The 27,053-nt window shown below is 39.5% G+C and overlaps 1 protein-coding gene across 5 annotated transcripts in view; it reads left to right on the forward strand.

Moving 5' to 3' along the window:
• The first annotated feature begins 868 nt into the window (after positions 1-868).
• CFAP44 (cilia and flagella associated protein 44) overlaps positions 869-27,053 on the forward strand; it is a 148,018-nt gene continuing 121,833 nt past the window's right edge. For 4 of the 5 annotated variants that reach the window (XM_057306749.1, XM_057306750.1, XM_057306751.1 and 1 more), the window contains exons 1-5: positions 869-11,850; positions 17,028-17,183; positions 17,689-17,848; positions 21,679-21,841; positions 25,707-25,809. In XM_057306749.1, coding sequence (XP_057162732.1) covers positions 11,736-11,850; positions 17,028-17,183; positions 17,689-17,848; positions 21,679-21,841; positions 25,707-25,809 — 697 coding nt within the window. In that variant the 5' untranslated portion in view covers positions 869-11,735. The remainder of the gene's footprint in view (positions 11,851-17,027; positions 17,184-17,688; positions 17,849-21,678; positions 21,842-25,706; positions 25,810-27,053) is intronic. The other variant, XM_048215189.2, reaches the window with a different exon arrangement.

A 27,053-nucleotide genomic window follows, 5' to 3' on the forward strand; every position in this document is an offset into this window, starting at 1 on the left:
AGTTCCATCCACATTGTTGCAGATGGTAAGATTTCATGTGAATGTATTCTTTGGACTTACATTTTTCTTTTTTTTTTTAATCTTTAAAATTTTATTTATTTATTTATTTTATTAACATATAATGTATTATTTGTTTCAGGGGTACAGGTCTGTGATTCATCAGTCTTACACAATTCATGGCACTCACCATAGCACATACCCTCCCCAATTGGACTTAAATTTTTCTTAATGTTCTTCAGCTGGTTGGCTGTTTACTTTTTTCCCTTATATTCCTTTAAACTTCAAAAGCCATGATTCTCAACTTTGGGAGCATTGAAAAAAGACCAAACTGACTACCTGGGGAGTGAGCCCTTATTAGCATGACATACATACACACACACACACACACACACACACACACACACACACAAACTTATTTATTTATTTATTTATTTATCAGAGAGAGAGTGTGTGCTTGTGTGAGAGCACAAGCAGGGGGGCGGGTAGGCAGGGGGAGAAGCAGGCTCCCAGCTGAGCAGGGAGCCTGATAAGGGACTCAATCCCAGGACCCTGAGATCATGACCTGAGTTGAAAGCAGATGCTTAACTGACTGAGCTACGTGGGCATCCCTTGGCATGACATTTTTAAAAACTGCTTAAGGTGATTTAATGTGCACCCAGATTTGAGAACCAGTGCTCACTGGCAACCTGTAAAACTGACATGTAAGTATCCATCCTGCTAATATTTGTTTTTGTTGATAAACTTCAAAAATAGGTTTAAAAAACCCCAAGAATAATAGATACAGAGAAAAGAGCTTGGCTTTAGAAAGCAGTGCTTCTCAGCTTTGGCTGCCATTAGAGTCACATAGAGACCTTTGGACCTTCTAAAATTCCCAATGGCCAAGTCTCACTCCAGGCCAGTTTAACTTAGACTCTGGGAGCAGGACACAAACATCAACTTTTTTTTTTTTTTAAGATTTATATATTTATTTGACAGAGAGAGAGGCAGCAAGAGAGGGAACACAAGCAGGGGGAGTGGGAGAGGGAGAAGCAGCTTCCCGCTGAGCAGGGCTCGATCATGACCTGAGCTGAAGGCAGACACTTAACGACTGAGCCACCCAGGTGCCCCAAACATCAACATTTTTAAAAACCTCCTCAGATGATTCTAGTGTATAGCCAAGCTTGGGAAACATTGTGAAGATGTTTATCATCCCCAAATCATAAGTTGGTGCATGTTTGGTTTCAAGTAACACTGCTTTGGGCCCTCTTTATCAGCTTTCAGAGCCAGCCGCACCAGTGGGTCTCAAAGTATGGCCCTGATCAGCAGTGTCAAGATCGTCGGAGTACTTGTTCGAAATGAAAATCATGGGCCCTACCCTAGACCCATTGATCAGAAAATCTGGTGTCTGTTTTTTTGTTTTTTTATAGGATTAACTCCTCTCTCTCTTTTTTTTTTAAGATTTTATTTATTTATTTGACAGAGACAGAGACAGCCAGCGAGAGAGGGAACACAAGCAGGGGGAGTGGGAGAGGAAGAAGCAGGCTCATAGCGGAGGAGCCTGATGTGGGGCTCGATCCCGTAACGCTGGGATTACGCCCTGAGCCAAAGGCAGACGCTTAACCGCTGTGCCACCCAGGCGCCCCTGGCGTCTGTTTTAATAAGCCCCTCGTGATTCTGAGGCATGCTCCAGTTTGGGAACCGTTGATCTTAGCATCGCAGAAGGGTGAACTCTGCTCTATCTGATGATGTACTACATTTGTATTCATTTTTCTAGTCCAACTTCAGATTACTTGTATTTCTTGTGTTAGGACTCAAGTTTTTAGCTAATATATGACTTCTCCAAGATGCCTCAGGGGCACCTCGGTGGCTCAGTCCATTCTGCCTTTGGCTCAGGTCATGATCCTGTGGTCCTGGGATGGAGCCCGTGTCCGGCTCCTTACTCAGCGGGGAGTCTGCTTCTCCCAATGCCCCTCCCCTGCTTGTGCTCTTTCTCGCGAGCTCTCTATCAGATAAATAAATAAAATCTTTAAAAAAAAAATGCCCAAGAAAGCTGCTAATCACTTGCTAAACTTCAATAAAATTTGTAGTTTTCCGCATTACAGCTTGGGAGAGAAACTGGATTGATAATCAAATCCACAGTTAGTGATACAATCATTCCTATGCTGTATAGTGAGATCATTTAAGTTAGCAGAATTTAATAATAATTTACTGTTTACTAAGTGCCAGGCACTGTTTTAGCCACTTTTCATGATTTTATGATGCCTTTATGAGGTAGATACTATTATCCTTCTTTTGCAGATGAAGAAACTGAGGTACCAGGAAGTAAGTACCCTCTCAAAGTCATACAGCTTAGGTGTGGGGGCCCTGGGATGGGATATAGGAAGTCTTTGTACAAAGCCTACACTATGCTGCCGTCTTACAGTGAGTATGGTATGGAAGCACAATAATAATAATAATTATAATAATAGCTATTTTTATTGAGCTGTAACTGTGGTTATCTCATTAAAATTTCACAGTAAAACTGAGTTAGACTTGTTTGAATGCCACCCACCTCCCCTTTACAGATGAGGAAATTGAGCCCTGGAGGTGAAGTAAGTTGCTTAATGTCAGGGTGTTGAGGTAAAGCCAGGACTTGAAGCTCCCCCCCCCTTTTTTTTTCCTTTTAGAGAGAGCACATGAGCAGGGGAGGAGGAGCCAGAGGGAGAGGAGACAGAATATTATCAGGCTCCATGATCAGCACAGAGCTCGATGCAGGGCTTAATCCCATGACCTTGAGATCATGACTTGAGCCAAAATCAAAAGTCAGATGCTTAACTGAGTCACCCAGGCACCCTTCTTTTTAAAAAATAATTATTGGACTCCTCCTAACTTATAAGAAATAATTGATCTAGCATAGTGGCTAAGGCTGCAAGTATTGCAATCAGAAAGCTTGGATTCAAGCGCCATTTCTGCCGCTTGGGCTATGTCCCTGGGTAAATTATCTCCTTTTTCCCATTTGAGAATCAGACATGATGTATCTTATAGGGATGTGAGGAGTAAGAGAGGTGAGTATATGTAAATATGTTAAGAATAGGGTCTGACTCATAATAAGCATTCAGTAAGGATGACTGCCAGTTTTTTGATGCACAAATAAATGCACTATTTCCTTGTGTTTCCAGATTTTTAAAGATATTATGTAATGAATTCTTTGTGGTTTTCTCAAATTATCAATTGGACCCAGTGCTTTAAATTTAGAGATATTTCACCTGAAGATGTTTGGAGGTTGAAAGAAAACATGTTGAGAATATTATTTGAAAATGTACCTAACATACTGTTTAAAAATAAGTTTATCCTATGTTTTATGACTTTTCAGATACCCTGGATATACCATTTAATAATTAATAGTAAAGATAATGTTTAAGTCAGGAGACTTTAAAAGTCAAGAATACTTGACTAAAGAGAACATTTCAACACTACCAACAAATCCATGGAAGAAAGTTTTTGGAAAATTGTGTAACACGGAAACCAATAAACATAAAATAGAACACAACCTTTTAAAAATCAACTTTATTGAGAAATAATGTATATATAATTAACTGCATCTTAATTTGAAAAGAACAATTCATTGACTTTTGGCAGATGAAACTACCACCACAAGACATTTTTGTCATCTCCAAAAGATTCCTCCTGTCTCTTCAGTGCATCCCTCCCTTTACTCCAGCCCTGGGCAACCACTGATGTGCTTTTTGTCATCCTAGATTTGTTTCTATTTTATCTAAAAGGAATCATACATTGTACTATTTTGTGTCTGGCTCTCTAACTCCCCATCACAGATTCATTCATGTTGTGTGTATCAATTTCTTTCTTTCTACTTCTGAGTAGTAGTATTCCATTGTATGGATATTTAACCATTCACCTGTCAATGGCCAATGGGTTTCTTTCTAGTTTTTGGCTGTTGGTGAGTATAGCTGCTATGAACATTCACAGACAAGGCTTTGTGTAGACCTAAGTTTTTGTTTCTCTTGGGTATAAATACCTCAGACATGGAATGGCTTGGTATATGTTTAACTTTTAGAGAAACTGCCCAATGGTTTTCCAAAGTCGTTGTACCATTTTACATTCCTACCAGCAGTCTGTGAGAGTCCCAGTTGCTGCACTTCTTCCACATTGGGTGCTGGCAGTTTACCCCTTCTTGTGGCTGTGGTGTATGTGCATTGTGGTGAAGATCTCCCAGAGCATCTCCCAGAGGACTGCTGTGTTTACTGGCCACTCATACCTCTGATACGGTGAAGTAAGTATTCAAAGTCCTTTGCCCATTTGAAGAATTAGGTTGCAAGTTTTTTTTTTTTTTTTTCTTATTCAGTTGTAAGAATTCTTTATATATTCTGGATTCACAGTCCTTTGTCACTTATTGCAATAATGTACCCGTTTTTTAAAAGTTTTTATTTAAATTCCAGTTAGTTAACATACAGGATAATATTAGTTTCAGGTGTACAAGGTAGCCATTTTAAAACAATGTTTGGTAACCAGTGACTTTAGGCACTTAAAATTCCGTACTGAGCGCTGGCTGCACCACAGAGCCGCTGAAGAGCCAATTGCTAAACCGAGAAATCTGTCAAGGTAGGCCTATACTTGTGCGGCCAGCGTCATGAGACCAAGGATCCCACAACATAAAACCATTTCCTCGTAAAAGCCAACAGAGATGACAGAGGAAATAAACAGCTCAATAAAAAAGCCTTGACGTATCTTTGTGGATGATTGTGTGCAATTAGGGCCCCTTTGGGCCATTTTTTAATTACCAGGCAGGTATCTATGTATTCAAAAGTCACTTTGTTTATCAATATAACATTCTTGGGATAATTATAATAATATAAACTGGATATAAAACTAAAATGGGATAATACCCTGATAGAATGTTGGGCTTTTCTGTTTGGCGTGAACCCGGGTGACGTGCCTGGAAACAGCCGGGACCAAAGGCCCAGTGACATTGAGGGTCCCACTGCCTCTTCCCCCGGGGATTTCCCCAAAAGTCACCTCCAGGTGGTGCATGCGCCTCACGGCCCATCCGGCTCCGCCCGCCGGGAGGCGGGGCGGCGTTGCCTGGTGACCGCAGTAAACGGAGACCTGGGGCTGACGCTGGGACTAAGGACGCTCGGCGGCGGTCGGTGCCTTGGGTAAGTTTGGAGCCTGGCAGCAGGGCAGTTTCCACATCCTCCCCTTCAACTCTGTTAGCGAGTCAGGGAGCAGTGAATCCCAGTAGGACTTCTCTTAGGCTGAACCAGCGTTCTCCAGGCTCGCCCAGACAGCCCGTCCTTCCTACGGATCAGTTCAGCAAACACTGAAGTGACTAGCATTGGCAAGCATAGAGCTAGACACTGTGGATACAAAGTGGACACGGTTCCTGCCTGCAAGGAGCTCCTCATCCGGCTGGGGCGGAAGACAGCAGACCCCAAGAGTGCTAGTTAGACGGGTTTAAGCCAGAAGAAGGGAGTCTGGTGGGAAAGTGCCTGGTTTTTGGGGTAAGCAAACCAGCTCGCCCAACACTTAGCAATGTGACACTTGTCAAGTTGACCCCTCTGCATTTCAGCTTCCTAATATCTAAAAAGAAAGATGATAATGCTTACTTCATAGGGTTCTTGTTACAAATAAATAGGGTCTTGCAGGTAAAGTAGGTAGCACATTCATGGCATACAGTAGGTGCAGAATAAATACTTCTTGCATACAAGTAGAAATAGTAGCATACACGTACTCTGTGTCCAGTCCAGCGTGAGTTGTTCCATGTGGCTAGTAAGACTTCTGAGAAGGAGAAGGGACTTAGGAGGGACTAGGAATGGGGGAAGTGACAGGAGATGAGCTGCAGACCCAAAGATGAGGGAACTTTGTGCCATGCCAGGGAAGCTGAGTTCTTATTCTGTGGCAATGAGGAGCCATTATAGGTTTCCAACAGGACGAGTAGCGCACTAAAAGCTGTGTTTTGGAACTAAGAGGCAGGGTAGAAATGGACTAGAGAAGGCAGAGACAAGATATGAGGCTGTGGTAATGGTACCAGTGAGACAACATAACCAGACGAGGGTGGTGACGGTGGGAGTAGAAGGGAGAGGATGAATTCAAAAGGCTCAATAACTGTTCACTTGGCAATGGGACATAGAAACCAACTGCATGGGTGAGCGAGAGGGAAGGATTCAGAGTAATTGCTCTGCTTTCTCATCTGGAAATTGCACCTACCTCATAGAGTTGTTTGGAGAAATATGTGAAACAGTCTGTGCAGAATCCTTAGAACTGTGTTTGACACATGGTAAACATTCGAAATACACGGAGTATTATTCCTTGCACAATGCTGTTTCACATTGTTAAGTAAAAACTGAGCATCTGTTTTATACGACAATCTCTGAGTCTTAACATGGCCAGCTCTGGCACACTGGGAGATGGAGTGCCCGAGTTGGTGAGACTGAGGACTGACCCTGGAATCTGGGGAATGAATCTAAGTAACGTCGCTTTAGGGACCCCTCTGTCTGGTTTCCAGCCAACCTCCTTCTAGCAACACATGCCTTAGCACCACTGTGCACTATGATTTTTTTTTTCTTTATACTTACTCAGCATTGACTCAAAACTTGATAGTCTACTCAATGAGTTGCTTAACAGAATTAGCCATAGGCTGGATCAATGAACCTGAATCTAATAAAAGTACACTTAAGATAGTTCTGCAAATAGAATCCAAACCTAGCTAGTTCAGTTGTATGAGATGGGACATGGTTGAGAACACAAAAAATATGGTGTAGTCATTCTGGTTGGTTACAGTCTGATTATGATGAGTCAGTATATGATGAGCCTACCACCCCCTGCCCTCAGAAGATTATACAATATTAGGTTGCCTTAAAGGAATATAATATTCCCAACAGGTAGAGTAACAGTTCATTAATCTTTTGGAAAATGTCTGGATCTTTCAAAGAAGATACAAAATTGGGAGGGATATTTAATGCTTTGGGAATGAACTTCTTGAGCTATCAGGATGCTGGGAAGAGTTGAAACCAGTGTAGTGAGGAGTAAGTGAAAGAACCAGGATGCTGTAGCTGGAAAAGAGAGGATCTAGGAAGAAAAATAAAGTAGTTGCAATTATTCAAATGGTTATAGCACACAGGAAAACTTGTATGTCCCCAGAAGAACAAGGGCCAAATGGATCCAAGTTGTAGGGAGGCAGATTTCAGCTTAGTGTAAAATGAACCAAGAACTAGAGCTGAGCATTGACAATGTGCTTACTCACTTACCTGTTCAGTTTTAATTGAAGCTGACTGATCATGTCTTGAAGTGTTCCTTCATTTGTTCATTTACTCAGGAATGACTAAATCTATCCCTTCAACCATCTTACATACTGAGTGCCTATCTGTCAGGCACTGTTCTTAAAGCTCTACTGTATCAACTCAATGAGATCTCAGAACAGCCTTATGAAGTAGGTACTGAACTTTACAGATGAGAATACCAAGGCACAGAGAGGTTAAACACCTGTTTAACACCTCACAGGAGGTGTAAGAAGGAGAGCCAGGCTGTAAGCACATCAGACTCTAGCCAGTTCTCAACCTGACCAACACACTAGACTGCTTTTCTAATGGTGCTGAGCTTAATGATGTAGATGTGTGACTCTCACTGGGTGGGAGGTTGGACTAGGTAAGGCCTCTTTCAACTTTCTGAAGATTCCATGGTCACATTTATTGAGCCCTGGCTGTATTGGAGAGAATTTGTAGTAATTATGGTAAAAACAGCTACCATTTTTGAGTACCTACTATGTGCTTTACATAAGCTCCTGGTCCTTAACCCCAGTTTCTTATCTTTGGCTGCACAAAAGAATTACCTAGGGAGTGAGAGCCTGAAAATGATATGCTATGAAGGTTTTCCAAGTGATTCCAAAGTGCAGCTGGTATTGAGAACTCTGGGTATAAAAGATCTCATTTAATATTTACAATGACTCTGCCAGACAACCTTATTTATCATCCTCATTTTACATATGAAAGGACTAAGTTAAGGGATGCTAATGACTTGGCCCTTGGCAAAGCTAACCTTTATCCTTGGTCAAACTTGGATGTGAACCCAAGTCATTCTGGCTCCAAAGCCTCTGCAGATTACAGTACAACCTCCCAATCCCTTTATTCTAAACAACCCAAACCTAACCAACCAACCAATCAAATAAAAACCACCTTATCCCATCTCACCAATTATACTGCTAACCTCCAGTAGATCAGGAGCCCCTCCTACCTTACCTGCTCAGTTACCTTTCACAGGTTCTGCAGCCACCCTTTCTGAACCAGAAAAGCTGAGAAAAGATCTCAGTATTTTTTGTATAGTATTGCTAGTTCAGAACACTGGTAAAATTCCTTGGGTTCCAGTATTTTCTTCCATGCTGCACACGACCTGATAGTAACTGTGTTGTGATATTAAAATTTATTGCATGGCCATGTGAGGAATATATTGTTTATAATAGTGTGGGATAAAGAGTATATTTCCGTCTTGACACCAGTTTACCTTTGGTTGTGGTTTAAACCCTTCGTTTACAGAATGATGTTACCTTAATGGTTATCAGATTTGTTACCATAATTCTTATTCACTTTATAATAAACTTCTAAGTAAATTTATTAGGTCTTACAAGCTCTTTATTAGACTATATATATCTTGTTAATGTTCAGTTACAATATGTTAAAAATAAATGTATTTGGAAAAGAGAAGACTAAAGGATAGATAATGATCTCATGAAGCTTTTATTGGTAGGAAGCAGAAAAGAAAACTGTGAGATTGAAATCACTGAGAGGTACCTGACCTACCGTTGCTGGCTTTGAAGGGGGCCATGAGCCACGACGTGGCCTCTGGAAACTTAGAACAACTCCTGCCCTACAGCCAACAAGAAAACAGGGACTTGAGTCCTACAACCACATGGAACTGAATTCTGCCAATGATCTAAATAAGCCTAGAAATAGATTTTTCCCCCAGAGCCTGCAGAAATGAAAGTAGCTCTGCCAACACTTTGCTTTGACCTTGTGAAACTCAGAGAACCCGCTGAGCGTGCCTGGATTTCTGACCCACAAAAGTGTGAGATAAGAAATGGGTGTTATTTTAAGCTGCCAAATTTGTATGATTGCAACAGAACACTAAAGCAATACCCGTTTATAGACCGAGGTGTTACTGAAATTTGCAGACTAACAGTTTTCTCTCGGTTCTTAAATGATTAGCAACGACAGAATAACTTTGATTGGCAAACCCAGGGCCTGCTCTGCTCCACTTATTTAGGGCCTGCATCATGGTAACAGAGAGAATAGTTTCTTTCTTTTCCAATGGTTTACATGTTGATTTTTATCAAGGAAACCTTTAGCTATAGTTGCTCCTCAGTCAGGACTTTCAGACCATCCTTGTTCTGATCAGCCTCGGATCTGGATCAGGGGTTTAGAAATCTTATTCTGAGACGATATTAAAAGAGAATTGTCAATTTTTTCTTCCTAGCTTGTAAAGTATTTAAGGTCAAGGGCTCCCTATTGCTCATTTGTGTACCCTCTGCAATGCCTAGCAGAATACCATTTGATATAAGTGTGCTCGGTAGTTTTAAGAATTGAACTGGCAGGGGCGCCTGGGTGGCGCAGTCGTTAAGCGTCTGCCTTCGGCTCAGGGCCTGATCCCGGCGATCTGGGATCAAGCCCCACATCAGGCTCCTCTGCTGGGAGCCTGCTTCTTCCTCTCCCACTCCCCCTGCTTGTGACCCTCTCTCACTGGCTGTCTCTCTCTGTGTCAAATACATAAATAAAATCTTTAAAAAAAAAAAAAGAATTGAATTGGCAAATGTACATTATGAAGAACCTTTAAAGGGAGGGAGAAAATGGCATTTAGGTATGTTTGTAGCTACTTAAAGAAGCTTACCCACGGTGTGGGATAATGTGCAACCAAGCTGCAATAACTGATACTAGCTTGCAATACTGATTTTTAAAAATTATTTCACTATTACAATTATTTAATTATTTTCAAATCAATGACTTGTATAAATGTAGAACGCAAGTCTGTATATCCAAACTGGAAGGAAAAGGACATGTCCTGGATGATAGAATTTGGATTTTAAAGGCTCTTGCTATTTACGATTTTTCTATCGTTTGACTCCTACACACTTCCCAATCCCAGTAAGCATATATTTTACAATCAGGTGAGAGGAAGGAAGGAAGGAAGGAAAGAAGGAAGGAAGGAAGGAAAGAAGGAAGGAAGGGAAAGAGGGAGGAAGAAAAAAGCAAGGGAGAACAACTAAGGAAAAAAACAATACACACACTTCTTAAAAGGTAAAACATCATCTTGGTAACCCAGAAAAATGGCCCCAAAGTGCTAAACAAAATTTAACAGCATAAGTGTCAGTTTAGGACCTATCTTTCCTGAAAATAGCTTTTAAGAAAAACATTTGGACCCTGCACTATTGTCCCCCAAATCAAGACAAGGCATCATTATGATGTCACTGCAAGAAAGCAGATGGAATGACCCCAAGGTGCAGAAGAAGGGAGGTGGCGTTCGCACTGCCCTCTCCATGACCATGTAGCGTGTATCCTATCTGCTTCTGGCATACTGGCCTTTCTTCAGAGACCAGGAAGGGATAATAATGCACTAGTTCAATTAATTCTCATAGCAGCCTTGTAAGTTGTTCTTACTTCACTCCCATTTACACCTGAGGAATTCATGTAAAGGTTATGTGGCAAAACTGAGATTCAAACCTGAATTGAACCACGAGTCTGAGTCAAATAGAAGTGCTGTTCTGTTCTGCCTGCCAGCCCTGCCATAGAAGGGTGTTGAGGGTATATGTGGTATTTAGTGTGGAGAAGCAAAGACTTAGAAGGAGGATATAGCAGGTGCTTTCAAAGACAGCTGCAATAGAGGGAGGACAGCAAAAATCTGCTGTCACTTCCCTCCTTAAAACCTTTCAGTGGCTTTCAGTTGCCATAGAAATAAGTTGTAAACTCCTTAGCAAAAGCTTAGAGACGGTTCTATAATCTGCTACTGGCCTCCCCTTCACCGCCCATTTCACTCTCACACTCACAACAGACTGCTTTCAGCCCTGCACAGACACAGCCCTCTCTCTCAAGTTCCCTCTGCCTAAGACACTCTGTCCATTCGAGGCCTGGCCAGCCTCTACTTATCACCCTTGTCTCAAGCACCTCTTCCTGAACCTGAGGATGTGGATTAGTCGTCTTGCTAGACATACCCACAGGACCCTATTCTTTACGTTTTGTAGCACTTATTGTATTTTAATTGATCATTTAATATCTATCTTTCTAAATGACAAGGTCCACAAAGTTAGGAATCACATCTCTCGTTCACTACCATAATTTAATGTCTACCATAAGACTTGATACATAGCAAGTCCCCTGAACAAATATTTAAAAATTGAAATTAATTAGTAACACCAGAGGAATTAAATGATGGGAAGAGGAAATGGAGAGGATGAACCAAAGAAAGGATGGCAGGGGGTTAACTTTAATGATGGAATATTTAAAGAAAAGATAGACTGGAATGGCATTTCACTGCAGACTTTGGGAAAATCAGAGGGCATCACAGTAAACTGGCCTAGAAAAAGGGAGTATCTGACTGTATTCTGCCATTCTGCAGAGGTCTCTTCTGGTGGCTGTACCTCCTGCCGGTGAAGTCACCTTGGATACTGTGCAAACATACAGTTATCAACACACATGGTGTTTGGTGGAATTTGTTAGGGGGAAAATATCGTAAATGATTTTTATTTCACAGCTGTTCCCTTTCTCTGTCTCAATTTTATGCTTACAGAGGAAATGAAGGAACCAGGTGATCAGGATACTGATGGGAGGAGATTAGATAGATCAAAGAGTGATGGGAAGCAGTCTCAGGGCTCCTTGAAGGCTGCATTAAGATGTAAGTAAAGATTATAATATACACTTGGGTTTTTATTATTAAATTTAGGTAAAATCACTTTTAAAGAGTATTTAAGTTTATACAACAGAAATGGTTTACTTGTTTAACTCCGTTACTAAATTCCAAGTTCTTTAAGAGCAGAGACTGTGTTTTAACCATTTAATCTCCAGTTCCTGGCCTGTAGAAGTTACTGTCATCTCTATGTTGATAATGACCTCTGCAAATCTGGTCTTGTTACAAAGGTTTACAAAGTCTTTAATGAACTTTTCTAATACAGTATAGTACAAAGAGCTGAACTCTAGGTTTGAGGCCTGGGTCTACCACTTAGAGATGCTTGATCTGGGATAGATTATTTTGCCCCTTTGAGCCTCAATTTTCTCACCCATTAAGATGATAATTGTGAGTTGTTTGAGGATTAAATGGGATAACATATGTGGAAGAATATACTGCAAATAGAACAGAAATACCCTGATACCAAAACCAGACAAAGAGGTTACAAAAAAAGAAAACTACAGGCCAATATCCCTGATGAATATAGATGCAAAAATCCTCAACAACATGTTAGCAAACCACAGTCAATAATACAGTGAAAGAATCATTCACCATGATTAAGTGGGATTTATTCTCAGGATGCAAAGATGGTTCAAAATTTGCAAATCAATCCATGTGATACACCACATTAACAAAATGAAGGATTAAAATCTTACGAATACCTTAATAGATGCAGAAAAAGCATCTGACATCCAAAATCCAACATCCATTTATTATAAAAACTCTCATCAACGTGGGTTTAGAGAGAACATAGCTCGACATAATAAAGGCCATATATGAAAAACCCATGGCTAACTTCATATTCAAGGTGAAAAACAGAGCTTTTCCTCTAAGATCAGGAACAGGGTGAGGATGTCCACTCTTGCTGCTTTTATTCAAGTACTGGAAGTCCTAGCCACAGCAATCAGACAAGAAAAAGAAATAAAAGGCATCCATATTGATAAGGAAGAAATCAAGCTGTCACTATTTGCAGATGACATGAAAACCCTGAAGATTCCACACAAAAAAATCAGAAGTAAAAAATGAATTCAGTAAAGTTATAGCAAAATCAATACCCAGAAATCAGTTGTGTTTCTATACACTGTTAACAAAGTAGCAGAGAAAGAAATTAAGAAAATAATCCCATTTACAATTATACCAAAAGGAATAAAATCCCTAGGAATAAACTTAACTAAGAAGGTGAAAGACCTGTACTCTGAAAACTACAAAACATTGATGAAAGAAATTGAAGAAAATACAAACAAATGAAAAGATGTTCCGTGCTCATGGATTGGAAGAATTAATATTGTTAAAACATTCATATTACCCAAAGCAATTTACAGATTCAATGCAATTGCTATCAAAATGCCAACAGCATTTTTCACAAAACTGGAACAAAAAATACTAAAACCTGTATGGAACCACAAAAGACCTCAAATAGCCAAACCAATCTTGAAAAAGAACAAAGCTGGAGGTATCACAATTCCAGATTTCAAGATATACTACAAAACTATAATAATCGAAACAGTATGGTACTGGCACCAAAATAGACACTTAGCTCAATGGAACAGAATAGAGAGACCAAAAATAAGCCCATGATTATATGGTCAGTTATTCTATGACAAGGGAGGCAAGAATAGACAATGGGGAGAACAGTCTTTTCAACAGATGGTGCTAGGAAAACTGGACAGCTACATGCAAAGGAATGTAACAGGACCACTTTGTTACACCATACACAAAAATGAACTCAAAGTGGATTAAAGACCTAAAAGCAAGATCTGAAACCATAAAACTCCTAGAAGAAAACATAGACAGTAATTTCTTTGGCATTGGCCATAGCCACATTTTTCTAGATATGACTCCTAAGGCAAGGGGGACAAAAGCAAAAAGAAACTATTGGGACTATGTCAAAATACAAAGCTTTTGCACAGCAAAGGACACTGTTAACAAAACCGAAAGGCAGTCCATTGAATGGGAGAAGATATTTGCAAATGATACATCCAGTAAAGGATTAATATATGAAATACATAACGAACTTATACAACTCAACACCAAAAAATCCAAAAAACCTGATTTAAAAGTGGGCAGAGGACCTGAATACGTGTTTTTCCAAAGAAGACATGCAGATGGCCAACAGACACTTGAAAAGATGCTCAACTTCACTTATCATCAGGGAAATGCAAATCAAAACCACAATGAGATATCTCCTCACACTGGTCAGAATGGCTAGAATCAAAAAGACAAGAAACAGCAAGTGTTGGTGAGGATGTGGAGAAAAATGAACCCTGTGATCTGTTGGTGGGAATGTAAATTGGTACAGCCACTGTGGAGGTTCATTAAAAATTCAAAAATGGAAGTACCATTGATCCAATAATTCCACTACTGAATATTTACCCAAAGAAAATAAAAGCACTAATTTGAAAAGATCTATGCATCCCTATGTTTATTGAAGCATTATTTACAATAGCCAAGATATGGAAATGACCCAAGTGTCCACTGATAGAGGAAAAGATAGAGAAGATGTGATATATATTTATATATATATTTATATATATATTTATTTATATATAAATATAGAATCATACTCAGCCATAAAAAGATGAGAACTTGCCATTTGCAACAGCATGGATGGACCTAGGGGTATTATGCTAAGTAAAATAAGTTAGAGAAAAACAAATACCATATGATTTCATTAAATGTAAAATCTAAAAAGAAAGCAAATGAATAAACAGATAAAAAGCAGAATCAACTAATCATGGGATTACTATATCTACAAGGTATAATTTTACTGTCTTACTTAAATTTTATAAATTTGAATGTTTTTAACACTAACTTTTCCCAGTAAATTCCATTATGAAACAAAAAACTAACTAACTAACTAACTAAATAAATACATAAATAAAAAGTAGAATCAGACCTATAAATATTGAAAACAAACTGGTGGTTGCCAGAGGGGAAGGGGGTGGGAGAATGGGCAAAATGGGTGAAAGAGAGTGGGATACAGGCTTCCAGTTAGGAATCAGTAAGTCAAGAAATAAAAGGTACAGAACAGGGAATATATTATAATAGTGTTTTATGGTGACAGATGGTTGCTAAACTTGTAGTAAGCATAGTATAATGTACAGAGAAGTTGAATCACTACGTCATACACCTGAAGCTAATGTAACATTGTGTGCCAACTATTCAAAAAAAAAAAAAAAAGAAAAAGAAAGAAAGAAAGAAAGAAAGAAAGAAAGAAAGAAAGAAAGAGAGAAAGAAAGAAAAAGAAGAAAATGTGAGGAATTGTGTAAACAGATTTTTAAAAGATAGCTTGCTCTTTCTGATGGGGCCTCATGGTGTTAGGTGTCTTAGTGGAGTCTTGACTTTTGTAGTTCTAACCCTAAATATAGTTTCAGAAATATAATTTTGATTATTCACGTAGAGGAGACCTGGGGAAATCAATTCATTTACAAAATTTACATTAAACTATTTCAATGTATCTGAGACATATCTTTTAAATCTTTAATTTCTCCACATCATGTTTTATTGGAGATGTTTATCTCCGCTTGCTTGGACTCTTACAACAAGGATTTCCACTCAAGGCTTCCTGTTCAAGTCTCTCCATACTACCACTAGAATTATCTTTCCAAAAAATACGGTTATATCACTGTCTTCAAAAATGTTAGTTTGCTTCTCTCTTGATTTTCCATTTCCACTTTTCTCCACTCTCTAATTTCTGACACAGGATGATCTACTGTTTGGTTTCCTGTCCTTTGCAGCATTTTCCTGAATGGATGGATTTAATAATAATGACCCTTTGTCTAGCACTGCCTCAGGGTCTCTCTTTCTTATATTAGACCCTGGTAGGGGCAGGCCTGTCAAGTGTGGTCTGGCCCGGTGCTCAGCTCATAAATTCACACATTGTGGTTCTTAGGATCCCAAAAGGTAACAGGAAGTAATTTGCTGCTGTCCTGAAACCCTTTCTCTCAGTGCTGTGAGTTGAGGTCTCTCTTCTGGTTTGGCCACGTACGTGGGAGCTCCCCCATCCACTCTCTCTCTCTTTTTGTTTGTTTTTTGGGGTTTTTTTGCCTGGAGACCTGGAAAAATTTTGGTCTCTTCTACTTTCAGAAATGTTTTGTGTAGATTTGGTATAATTTCTTCCTTAAATGTTTGGTAAAATTCACCAGGGAAGTATTTTGGCCTGTAATTTTCTTTTCCTTTTCTTTTTTTTAAATTTTTTTTTTTAAGATTTTATTTATTTATTCGATAGAGATAGAGACAGCCAGCGAGAGAGGGAACACAAGCAGGGGGAGTGGGAGAGGAAGAAGCAGGCTCATAGCGGAAGAGCCTGATGTGGGGCTTGATCCCATAACGCCGGGATCACGCCCTGAGCCAAAGGCAGACGCTTAACCGCTGTGCCACCCAGGCGCCCCGGCCTGTAATTTTCTTAATCGGAAAATTTTTAATGAATTCAATTTCTTTAATAAACAGAAGGTTGTTTATTTCTTCTTTTGTAGGTTTTGTAACTTTGTATGTCTCATAGAATTTGTACATTTCTTTTAAAGTGTAAAATTTGTTGGCATAATTCTAGGCTGTATTTTCATTCCTGAAATTGGAATTTGTATTGTCTCTCTTTTCTTCTTGATTGGTCTAGCTAGGAGTTTCTCCATTTGGTCGATCTTGTCAAAGAATAAGATTTTGGTTTTGCTAATTTTCTCTACTGTTTGTTTGCCTTTTATGTAATTGATCCTTGCTTTAATTTCTATTATTTCTGTTATTTCTTTATATTTGCTTTTTTGCTTTTTCTATATTCTTGAGGTAGAGCTTTAGGTCATTGAGTTTTAACTTTTTTTCTTTTCTTGTAAGTGTACAAAAACCATAATTTCCCTCTAAGCATTGCCTTAGTTGCATCCCACAAATTTTGACATGTTATATTTTAATTACCATTTAGTTTGAAATATTTTTAAATTTCTTTGTTGATTTTTTCTTGACCCATACATATTTTTAAATGTTCTTTGATTTCCAAATACTTATAGGTTTTCCAGATATCTTATCATAGTTTATTTTTAATTTACTTCTGTTGTGATCAGAAAATATTAGCTACTTTGGAAATAAGGAAATTTTTAATTCCAAATGTAGGAATTATTAAAACAAATTACTTTTAATAGCTGCTGTGAGAGAGGATAACAAAGTTTTAGAAGATGCCACAGATGAAACATATATTGAAGGGGGAGAATCACATTTAGAGGATGATGATTATGATATGGAACATTTGGAAGGAAGTTCAAGTTCATTTCAAGATGACTATATGGGCAACATTGGAGGTAAGTAAGTATTATTAGTTTTCTATCAGTAATAGTAACTGTTTTAAAGACAAGTTGCCCAAATTAAACAGTTACAAATCCATAGAGATAAAAATTTGCAGGATGTGTCGGGGTGATAAAGGAAAAAGCATGGAACAAACTTTAATAGGGTGATTTAGCAGCTCTGGAACTGTATATTACATTTCTGAGGATGACATACAAAACTCTCATAGTTGGTTTTCTGGGGAGTAGGATGGTCTAAGGAGTGCTCTAGCCCCAGATTAATGAATTATAACTCACCCTTGGAACTGATTGGGAGTTGCTCTTTGAGACTGCAGAAACCATGACCAGAGATCTGCATTCACCCTGATGCACATAGGCATGTTGGCTCTTCCTCCCATGCTCACTGGTGGGTGGTACTTACTGCTAGAGTATTGCAAGCTAGGTACCTGCCTCCCGTCTTTGTGAAATACCATTTTAGGATTCACCAGATGCTCTTCTTAGTTAAAATATTTTAATTTTTTAGACTCTCAGAATATGGGAGCCCCCACTCCAGCCTCAGAAGAGGCAGAGGAGAAAGTTAAGAAGAAAATCTCAGAGAACTTCTTCTACGATTATACGGAGCTTGTGTCGATGCCTTTTGTGACTCCGGATTCGAACATACCACTGGATCTTCTCACACTTGTGTATCCACTCCAGTTACATGTGTATCATTTTTGGATTTCAGCTTCTTAGGTCAGGGGTCGGCAAACTAGCCCATGGACCAAATCTGGCCTCTGGTCTGTTTTTATGAATAAAGTTTTATTGGAACGCAACAATTCTCATTTATTTACATTTTGTCTGTGGCTGCCATCACACTACAAGGGCAAAATTAAGTAGTTATCACAGAGGCCACCTGGTCCACAAAGCCTAGAATATTACCATCTGGCCCTTTACAGAAAAAGTTTGCCAATCCCTGTCTTAGGTAATTCTAAGAAGCTTGGCCCTTCGAGAAGTTGAGATAGAAATACATGAACTTAATTTAAACTAAGCTTTTGTTGGTGCCAAATAACCACAAAGAGAAGTGATGCTTTTCTGGCTGTTCTTTCATGAGACATGATGTGGAGGAGACCAGAAGGCCTCTTATCCTGGTTTTCCACTTTCACCAGCCTGACATCCCTTTCTCACTGCCTACCATGTTAAAATCATTGATTTCTTAAAACACTGATACCATTGTCAGGCAGTAGTACTTACACATTATTTATCAGATGAATATCGGGAAGACAACCCTGAGAAAGTAGGGCCCAAAAGAATAAGTTTTAATTGGTCTGGAGAGTAAGAGTCCAAGAAATTGAAAGGTGGGGATCATTGACAAGAGGATTTAGGGTCTGCCATCACTGTATGATGTTAGGTTTGTAAGGTGGAGTTAGGAGATTTCCATTCATGCCCTTGGCTGGCAATTTAGTATGCTTACCTTCAGATGGGTGGTGGTGATGACCACATGGCCTAAACCACTGACTGGCCTATTATACAAGGGGTGCTTAAAGAGGAGGGCCATGTACTTCCTGACTCAGTTTTGCTTTTTATATAAAAATAGGACATGTTATTATAATTTTCTGTTTCAATCCCTAAATTCACTGTGAATTCAATTCCTAAAACTAATTCACCCTGAATCTTATAACTTGGAGTTTTCTCTACTCAGGACTTTTTTGCATATGTGGTCTCTGGACAAGTTGCTGATAAAAGTTATACTGTTGCCTTTCTTCTAGCCTACTTGTTTCAAATGAGGTGGTTTATCAGAGTCACCTGGAAGTTTTCCTGAAATACACATGGTCTGATATGTTTCTCGGACCTACTGCATTATATCTGTGGGGAGGGAGTCTTGGGCACTTGTAGTCTGAAAAAGCTTCCCAGATATTTTTGATTATGTTGCTCTCTCCCAGCCCCCAATAGTGGGGACTTGCTGCTCCAGGGTACGGGGATCTCTATATTAGAGAGATATGCCTAGATTCCAAATAAGAGTCAGAATGACCTTGACTTTTGACTCAATGTATGAATTGCTTCTATTCATGTTGGATGAGTGGCTGTATAAGCTATAGACTTTCCGTGAATACTTTCAAAACCAGGGAAGTCACGAAGCAGTTTATCCCATTTTTGGATAACTTACGTTATTAGCTCTTCCAGACCTTGAATCAAAAGCTGCCTCTCTGGAACATCTCGCATTAGACAGCTCTACTCTCCAGGAATGAGAAGCTCCAAGGAGAAGTCAGCTGTCATGTATGCCCTACATACTCTTTTATACTTTAGTGATTATATTGAGTCTACTTCAATTTTAAAGTTTGCATCTTGTAAATCAATCAAGAAATGTGTCATTTAGTAAATATCACCCAAAACATAGCATAATTTATAGAATATGTAATTAAACGCAATTTTATTTTATTTTTTAAGATTTTATTTATTTGTCAGAGAGAGAGAGAGAGGGAGAGAGAGCACAAGCAGAGTCAAGGAGCAGAGGGAGAAGGAGGCTCCCTGCTGAGCAAGGAGCCTGATTGGGGACTCAGTCCCAGGACCCTGGGATCATGACCTGAGCCAAAGGCAGACGCTTGACCAACTGAACCACCCAGGCATCCCTTAAATGCAGTTTAAAAGTGAGGGTCCTAGACGCCCATGAACAAACAGTGATAGCCCTGGGTCTCTGATAGGAAATTAAGAAGATGCGAGCCAGAAGAGAGGATGAGATAAAACAGGAAGGAGTTGAAGGTATAGCAGAACATAATTTAACATCTTCAAAGCTCTGGTTAATGGCTGCCGCTGTCCTCTGGGGTTAAAGAGAAGGATCAGACTCTAGTTATACATTAATTAATCAATTCATCCGACGGACATTTATTGAATGCCTAGGGCTCAAGACACTGCATTCGGCATTCTGGGAAATAGAGATGAGCTACGAGAAGAAGCAGGTTGTGATTTGGAAGGGGAGAGTTTGGGAAGTTACCATCTCACCCATTCTGCATTGGAGAGCAGCAGCAAGTAAAATGGAGTTGTCCCCCACCCCTAAATTAGAGATGATATTATCAGATAAATGATCCCAACCGCCACCCAAGTTAGTGAAGAGATGGTAGCCTACTTCTACTCTCATAGCTATAGACATAGCTTTTAGCCTTCCAAAGTGTTAGCTGGCACTGGAGAAAAGAGAAAGGAGAGAAGGAAGGAAAGGTGAGAACAGCAGTTTGGGGAAAGGGAAAAGGAAGGTAGGCAAAACCTCCTGCCCCATACCAGGCTCTGTGACGATAAAGAGCCTGTGGTTCCCACTCTTTATTTGTAAAGAGGCCTCAGATAGTTTCCATGAGGCCTAAATAACTTTAGCAAGATCTTTGGATCATATATTAATTTGCACTTTTATATAAGATTCAATTTTAGGTGTTTATGTCTTTATTAAATTGATAAAATTCCTTTTTCTTGAGCAGATCAAAAACCCTGAAATGTTCTCTCTCTTTTTCAATTTAACTCTTAGGCAATGAGCTAGGTATAGTTACATATAGTTACGTATATTTTGTTGTAATTTGTATATGCTTCACAATTCAAATTGCATTAACATTTTCTCTTTTTTACAATTGTAGATATTCTTCTTGTTAAAAATTCTACATAGTTTCTTTCTCTAAAAATATTCACTTACAAATAAGGGTAATCCTCTAAAATCAGAATTTATTTATTAAAGAAGGGCTCAAGAAATAGATTTCTCCAATGATCCTTTAACTTTTGTGTTCAACAGTGAGTGCTTAGAAAATATGAATCCGTCTGCTTAAGATATACTATATATTTCTTTTGCAAACTATATTTTTTTATAGATTAGTTTCATTTACTTACTACATTTATATTTTGGGTTATATTAATTTGAACTTGAATGTAGTAACAATGAACATTTAAAAGATATTTTATAAAAACTTAGACTGTTTTAACTTCTATTTTGAATTAGTGCAGACTTACTCTATAGCATAAATGTGCGCACACACACACACACACACACACACTCATCTACACACCTATACATACTAATGAGTTCAGGAAGGAATGTTAGCATATTTATTATACATACTTATATACTATATATTAGTCCATTTTCATAATTTGTTCATATGAATTAAATTTCAGTTACATCTATGTGGATTTATTAGTCACATTGTCACTGGTTTGTCAGAACTTCAGTACATTCTATCAGAATTTTAAACGTCTCACCTTTTAACCTCAAGGAAGAGGCCTATATAATACTTTTACTTTTATAAAATGAATCTGCTTTCAGGATCCCCTAGGAAAATTAAAATATCGATTCAATCAGAGTATAAGAATTTTCACCTCATTTAAGAACAAAGTTGCATTGGTAATAAATAAAAACTCTGAGTTTCAAAGTAAAAGTCAACTACTTCAACACTGAACCTTTGTCTAATGGCACAGCTTTTAAAAATAGACATATTTCTTTACGTTTCCTGTCTCTAGGATGCTTACTTTGTTCCACTTGTTTTCCTTAACGACTTTCCCTCAGTCATTCCTTTGGGTATGACTGCAGAAAGCGGGCCAACCTACAACTGCTGGACAGCAATACGGTGACGTACATAGCTGGCAACCAGCTGATCCTTCTGAATTTGAAAACCAAGGAACAGATGTACCTGCGAAGTATCAGCGGTAGAGGCATTGGTGTCATCGGGGTATGCTGCTAGTGACTCAGCGGAAAAAATCTCTTTTTTTGTATTTGTTTCTTCTGTGGACCAGCCAGGCTGTTAGGTGCTAATACCATATGCAGTATTGCAGGATTAAGGCATTTTCAATTCAGCGATTACAACTGCTCCATTCACTGACGTGATCTCTGTGCAGTATTACATTATGTTAATGATGCCATCATCTCATTCTGCAGATAAGGAAACTGGAGCTGATGGAGGTTAAGGGGCTTCCTTCCCACAGTCCTGCAGGTTTTTCATATTGGATGCTATCTTGCCATTCTGCAAAAATATCAGATGACCAGCACAATTGATAATTCATATAATAAATAGAGATAAGTGCCAGATAAGATGTAGGTATAGAATTGAACATTAGGAGATCAAGTACAGATTGTACATTCAGTAATTTTGAGCGGTGGACAAAAGGATTTGCATGTGATTTGGAGGCTCTCTCTTTCTTCCTTCGCAGGTGCGTCTCCATCAGTCACATTCTTTCTTGTATCTTCGGCCTCTACTTCCTTAGACTTTTCATCCTCAGCATAAAAGCACACTAAATCAACTTGTTCTCACCTTAAAAGGCCCCTCTCTAACCATACCTTCTCTTTACCCACTGACTTTCCCTTCAAAGCCAAGCTTCTGCTGTCTTTTTCCCTACCACCTCACAAATTGCCCTTAGTAAAGTGACCAATGGCCCTTTGAGTAGCCAAATCTGAAGAATACCTTTCCAACTGTATCTTACCTGATCTCTCTATAGCACTTGGCCCCATACCTGAGTTTTTACTTTGACTGTTTTTCTACTCTGTGATCCTTAAAAATAGGTGTCCCTAGATCTGTTCTCATCAATAACCACCCGAGAAACACCTCTTGCTGTCTTTACGTCATGAGAGGGGCCCCTGTTCAGAGTAGGCTGTGTGAGACAGGGAAAGGAGGAGAAATACGCAGGATTTGGGGCGCATACAAGCAGCACTTCCATAGCAGATGCTCAAAGGGATTTTAGAAGGATCATGGTTTAAATAGAAGTCTGCCCTGCTGCCCTGTCAGGTGTGAGCAGTCCAGACAGAACCGGGAGGTGCAGGGCCCACGTCACCACACCCTGCAGGGGTGGAGGGCTTCCAGCAGAAAGCCTGGGGCAGCTCCAACAGAGAGACTGGGCCAAGCTAGCAGGGAGTAGTGGGAAATACTTTTGATTAGATCAGATGGGACCTGGTAGGGTATCTAGATTAGAAATGGAGGTGTGCAGAGAGGTTTTGAAGATTCTTGCTCTGAGAAGTGAAGCAGGGACATGAATGGGACTGGAGAAGGTAAGGAAGATCTGAGCTCCACAAACAGAACTTAGAGTGGCTATGGAAACAGGATATGGTGAGACGGAAGAGTGAAGAGAGTCTCATGGTTCTTTCTTTCTTGATCATCTATCTACACATAACGTGCGCATGGTAAAGTCCCTGTCCTCGACAAGAATGAATTAATTAATTATGATTATTTTTCTAAGATTTTATTTATTTGAGAGAGAGAGCAGGAGCGGGGTGGGGGAGGGGGAGGGGAGGGAAGAGGGACAAGCAGACTCCCCACTGGGTGTGGAGTCTGATGTGGGGCTTGATCCTAGGACCCCAGGACCTTGAGATCATGACCTGAGCTGAAGTCAGATGCTCAACCGACCGAGTCACCCAGGGGCCCCAACAAGAATTTATTATATTACATTGTGTGTCCAACAGTACTCAGACCATGCAGGGATTTAAATGAAGGGTTCATGACCTCTATGAATTCAGAGTTTAAAATCCATCTAAAGAGAAAGACTCATTAAAAAAGCAAAAAGGCAAAAACCGAGACCCACACAAGTACACGATACTGTGGCACCAGCTGCGTGCAAATATTCACAGGTGCAACGTGAGGGGCAGGGGCTCTGTGGAGGGAGGTCAGTCAGGGGCCACCTTGAGGTGTCATGAGCCCTGAGGTCCACATCACTGCCCAGTACTGAGAAAAAAGTAACTATCACTTCTTTTTCTCTCACTATATGGGCCAACAGTAGTTTTGAAATTTCTATTTTGTTGTACAATAATTTGGTCTGAGGTCAGTAGGTAGAGGGGTACTGTGGTCAAGATTGCTAATCCTCATCCTCTTCCTCCTGGGCTCCGGGCAGTTGGGTGTCCACAGGGCTTTTCTCCATGCGTGCCGGAGCTGTCAGTGCCTGGGCAGTGGCTGGGGCCTTTCCTCGGCTGTCCTCACCACTTCGTTTTTTCCCAAAACCGTTATCCATTTGTGGATGAGAAGTGCTCTTGCAAGGCAATGAGAAACCCGTGAGAAATATGTTTTTGGGACAGATCAACTATCTTTCAGAAAAGATAGGGTGAATCTGTATGTTGAGTATAAAGTAAATGACTCATTAATTCCAGGGCTCCACTAAAAATAAAACACCCAACTCAACCCACTGAGCTTCTGATCTGAAAGGGCTGAAACTTTTTCACTCACTGTAGGCCAGACCTGGAGGGGTAAAAGATTTGCCTGAATTCCCATTCAGATTTCTGTGACCACATATCCTACACAATATTCTTCTGTAAATGGGCATCATCGGCTTCCCCCTAAGTCCTTCGTAGCTCCTATTTTTTAGATCCACTTTCATCTTGGCTTCCAACACCTGGCTTGAATCCTACCTCTGACATTTGCCAGCTGTATGACTTCAAGTTACTTAGCCTCTCTGTGCCTGTTCCCTCATCAAAAAGGTGAGAAGGATAATGGTATCCAAACTCACGAGGTTGATGTAAAATTTAAGGGAATTAATTCGTTTAAAACTTATACAGCATCTGGGGCATGTAATAAGCATGCAATAAACATTATTCTCTCACTGAGTGTCCATCCTATAAACCCAAGCCTTGTTTCAAGCTGAAGTGATGGGTGTTTACTTGAATGGAAGAGGTGTCAGCACGAAGATGGCCTATTGTAGGTCTTATGGCCCCATGGGTGGGGAGAAGAAAAAAAGCTACAATGTCATCTTGGGTACCAAAACCTACAGTTCCACCGATGTCCTCTGGGGAAAGCTCCTGTTCCAATCAGGAGTTGCAAAACAGTAACCAAAAATAGAATTTTATAAAGCATGATATGTGTCTTAAATAGTTTATTTGTGTAACAGCCTATTTTTATTTTTAGGCTATCCATTTACTCTTCCTGCACATTGGCTTACCAATGACCAAAAATAACAGGAACAAACATATAATTCTACAAGATTTACACCACTATCATTTGGAATGCTGACACAAATAGTTTACCCAGGGCATATTTACTCTATTTTCCTCTGCATCTGGCTTGGAAATATTGTATCTTTCTCACTTCTACTAAGTTTATATACATTTGTGGTAAATTTTGTCATTTTTCAAACTGAGCTGTAACCTACTCTGGAAGCATGAATTTTTCTGTACAAAAATTTAGGCTGATTTATATATGGAGGGTAAACAATTAGTTCTCAAAGAGTGGTCCCCGGGCTAGCAGTATCATCACCTGGAACTTGTTAGAGATATAAATGCAAATTTTGGGGGCCCAGCCCTGACGTACTAAATCAGAAAATGGTGGTAGGTGTTGCCTTCCGTGCCTTAATAAGCCCTCCCTGTGGTTCTGACGTGTGCTAAAGATTGGGAACCACTGTTCTAGCTCTTCTGATGGCAATTAAAAAAGTTGTGAGGGTTCTCCTAGGTTTCAGTTTAAATCACATCCATCACCACGTACTTATCAGATGCCCATTTTTTAGTTTTCTATTGGAGTGGATCCTAATAAATTATAAAATCACAGGCTCTAAATACTACATTAATAGGACTATTTATAAGAAAATCCTCATTTTACTATTTAAGTGAGATTTTACTTTTTATAGGTTCATCCTGATAAAACTTACTTCACAGTAGCCGAAAAAGGAGTTTTCCCGAAGATTATCATCTATGAATATCCTTCTTTGAGGCCCTACAGAATCCTTCATGGTGAGCTCAGTACAACCTCTAAAAGATTCCATGTTCAAAGTTAACAACATTCAGAGACACAGAACTAGGAGGAGGTAGAAAAGAGATTTATTTATAGGAATTGGCATATGCACTTGTAGGGGCTGGCAGGTCTGAAGTTTGTAGGGCAGGCCAGTAGGCTGGACATTCTTGGGCTGGAGTTGATGCTACATGTTCAAGTAGGATTTCGTCTTCCTCAGGGAAACCTCAGTTTTGCTTTTAAAGGACTTTCAACTGATTGAGTGAGGTCCACCAAGATTAAAATAGTCACACATGAAATTAATCACCACAGTTCTCTTACGAATTTTGCTTTCCATAAAACTAATTTTAGTAGTTTTTTAAACAGACTACTTTTCAGAGCAGTTTTAGATTCACAATAAAATTGAGAAGAAGGTTCAGAGATTTCTCCTATCCCTCTTTCCCTACCCGTGTGAAATATTACCTGTTATCAACATCACTCACCAGGTACATTTTTTACTGAGGACCAGTCTCTGTTAGCACATCATAGTCACCCAGAGTCCACAGTGTCCCCTGGGGCTTACTCTTGGTGTTGTATTCTATGGGTTTAGACAAATGTCTAATGATGTATATCCATTCTTATCATCTCATACAGTTTATTTTCACCGTCCTAAGAATTCTCTGTGTTCTGCCTATTCATGCCCTCACACTGGCAACCACTGATCTTTTCTTTCTTTCTTTTTTTTTTTTTAAGATTTTATTTATTTGAGAGAGAGTGAGGAAGAGAGAACACAAGCAGGGTGAAGGGCAGAGGGAGAAGCAGACTCCCTGCTGAGCAGGGAGCCCAATGCAGGAGTCGATGCCGGGACTCTGGGATCATGACCTGAGCTGAAAGCAGATGCTTAACTGACTGAGCCACCCAGACACCCCTGGCAACCACTGATCTTGTTATTGTCCCCACAGTTTTGCCTTTTCCAGAATGTCATATAGTTGGAATCATACAGTGTGTAGCCTTCTCAGATTGGCTTCTTTAACTTAGTAATATGCATGTAAGGTTCCTCCCTGTCTCTTCATGAATTGATAGCCCCATTTCTTTTTAGTGCTGAATAATATTCCATTGTCTGGATGTACCAGTTTATTCATTCACATATTGAAGGACATCTTAGTTGTTCCCAAATTTTGGCAATTATGAATAAAGCTGCAATAAACATTCGAGTACAGGTTTTTGTGTGAACATAAATTTTCAACTACTTTGGATATATACCGAA

This window comes from Ursus arctos, unplaced genomic scaffold, assembly GCF_023065955.2.
Source record: "Ursus arctos isolate Adak ecotype North America unplaced genomic scaffold, UrsArc2.0 scaffold_4, whole genome shotgun sequence".
Taxonomy (NCBI): domain Eukaryota; kingdom Metazoa; phylum Chordata; class Mammalia; order Carnivora; family Ursidae; genus Ursus; species Ursus arctos.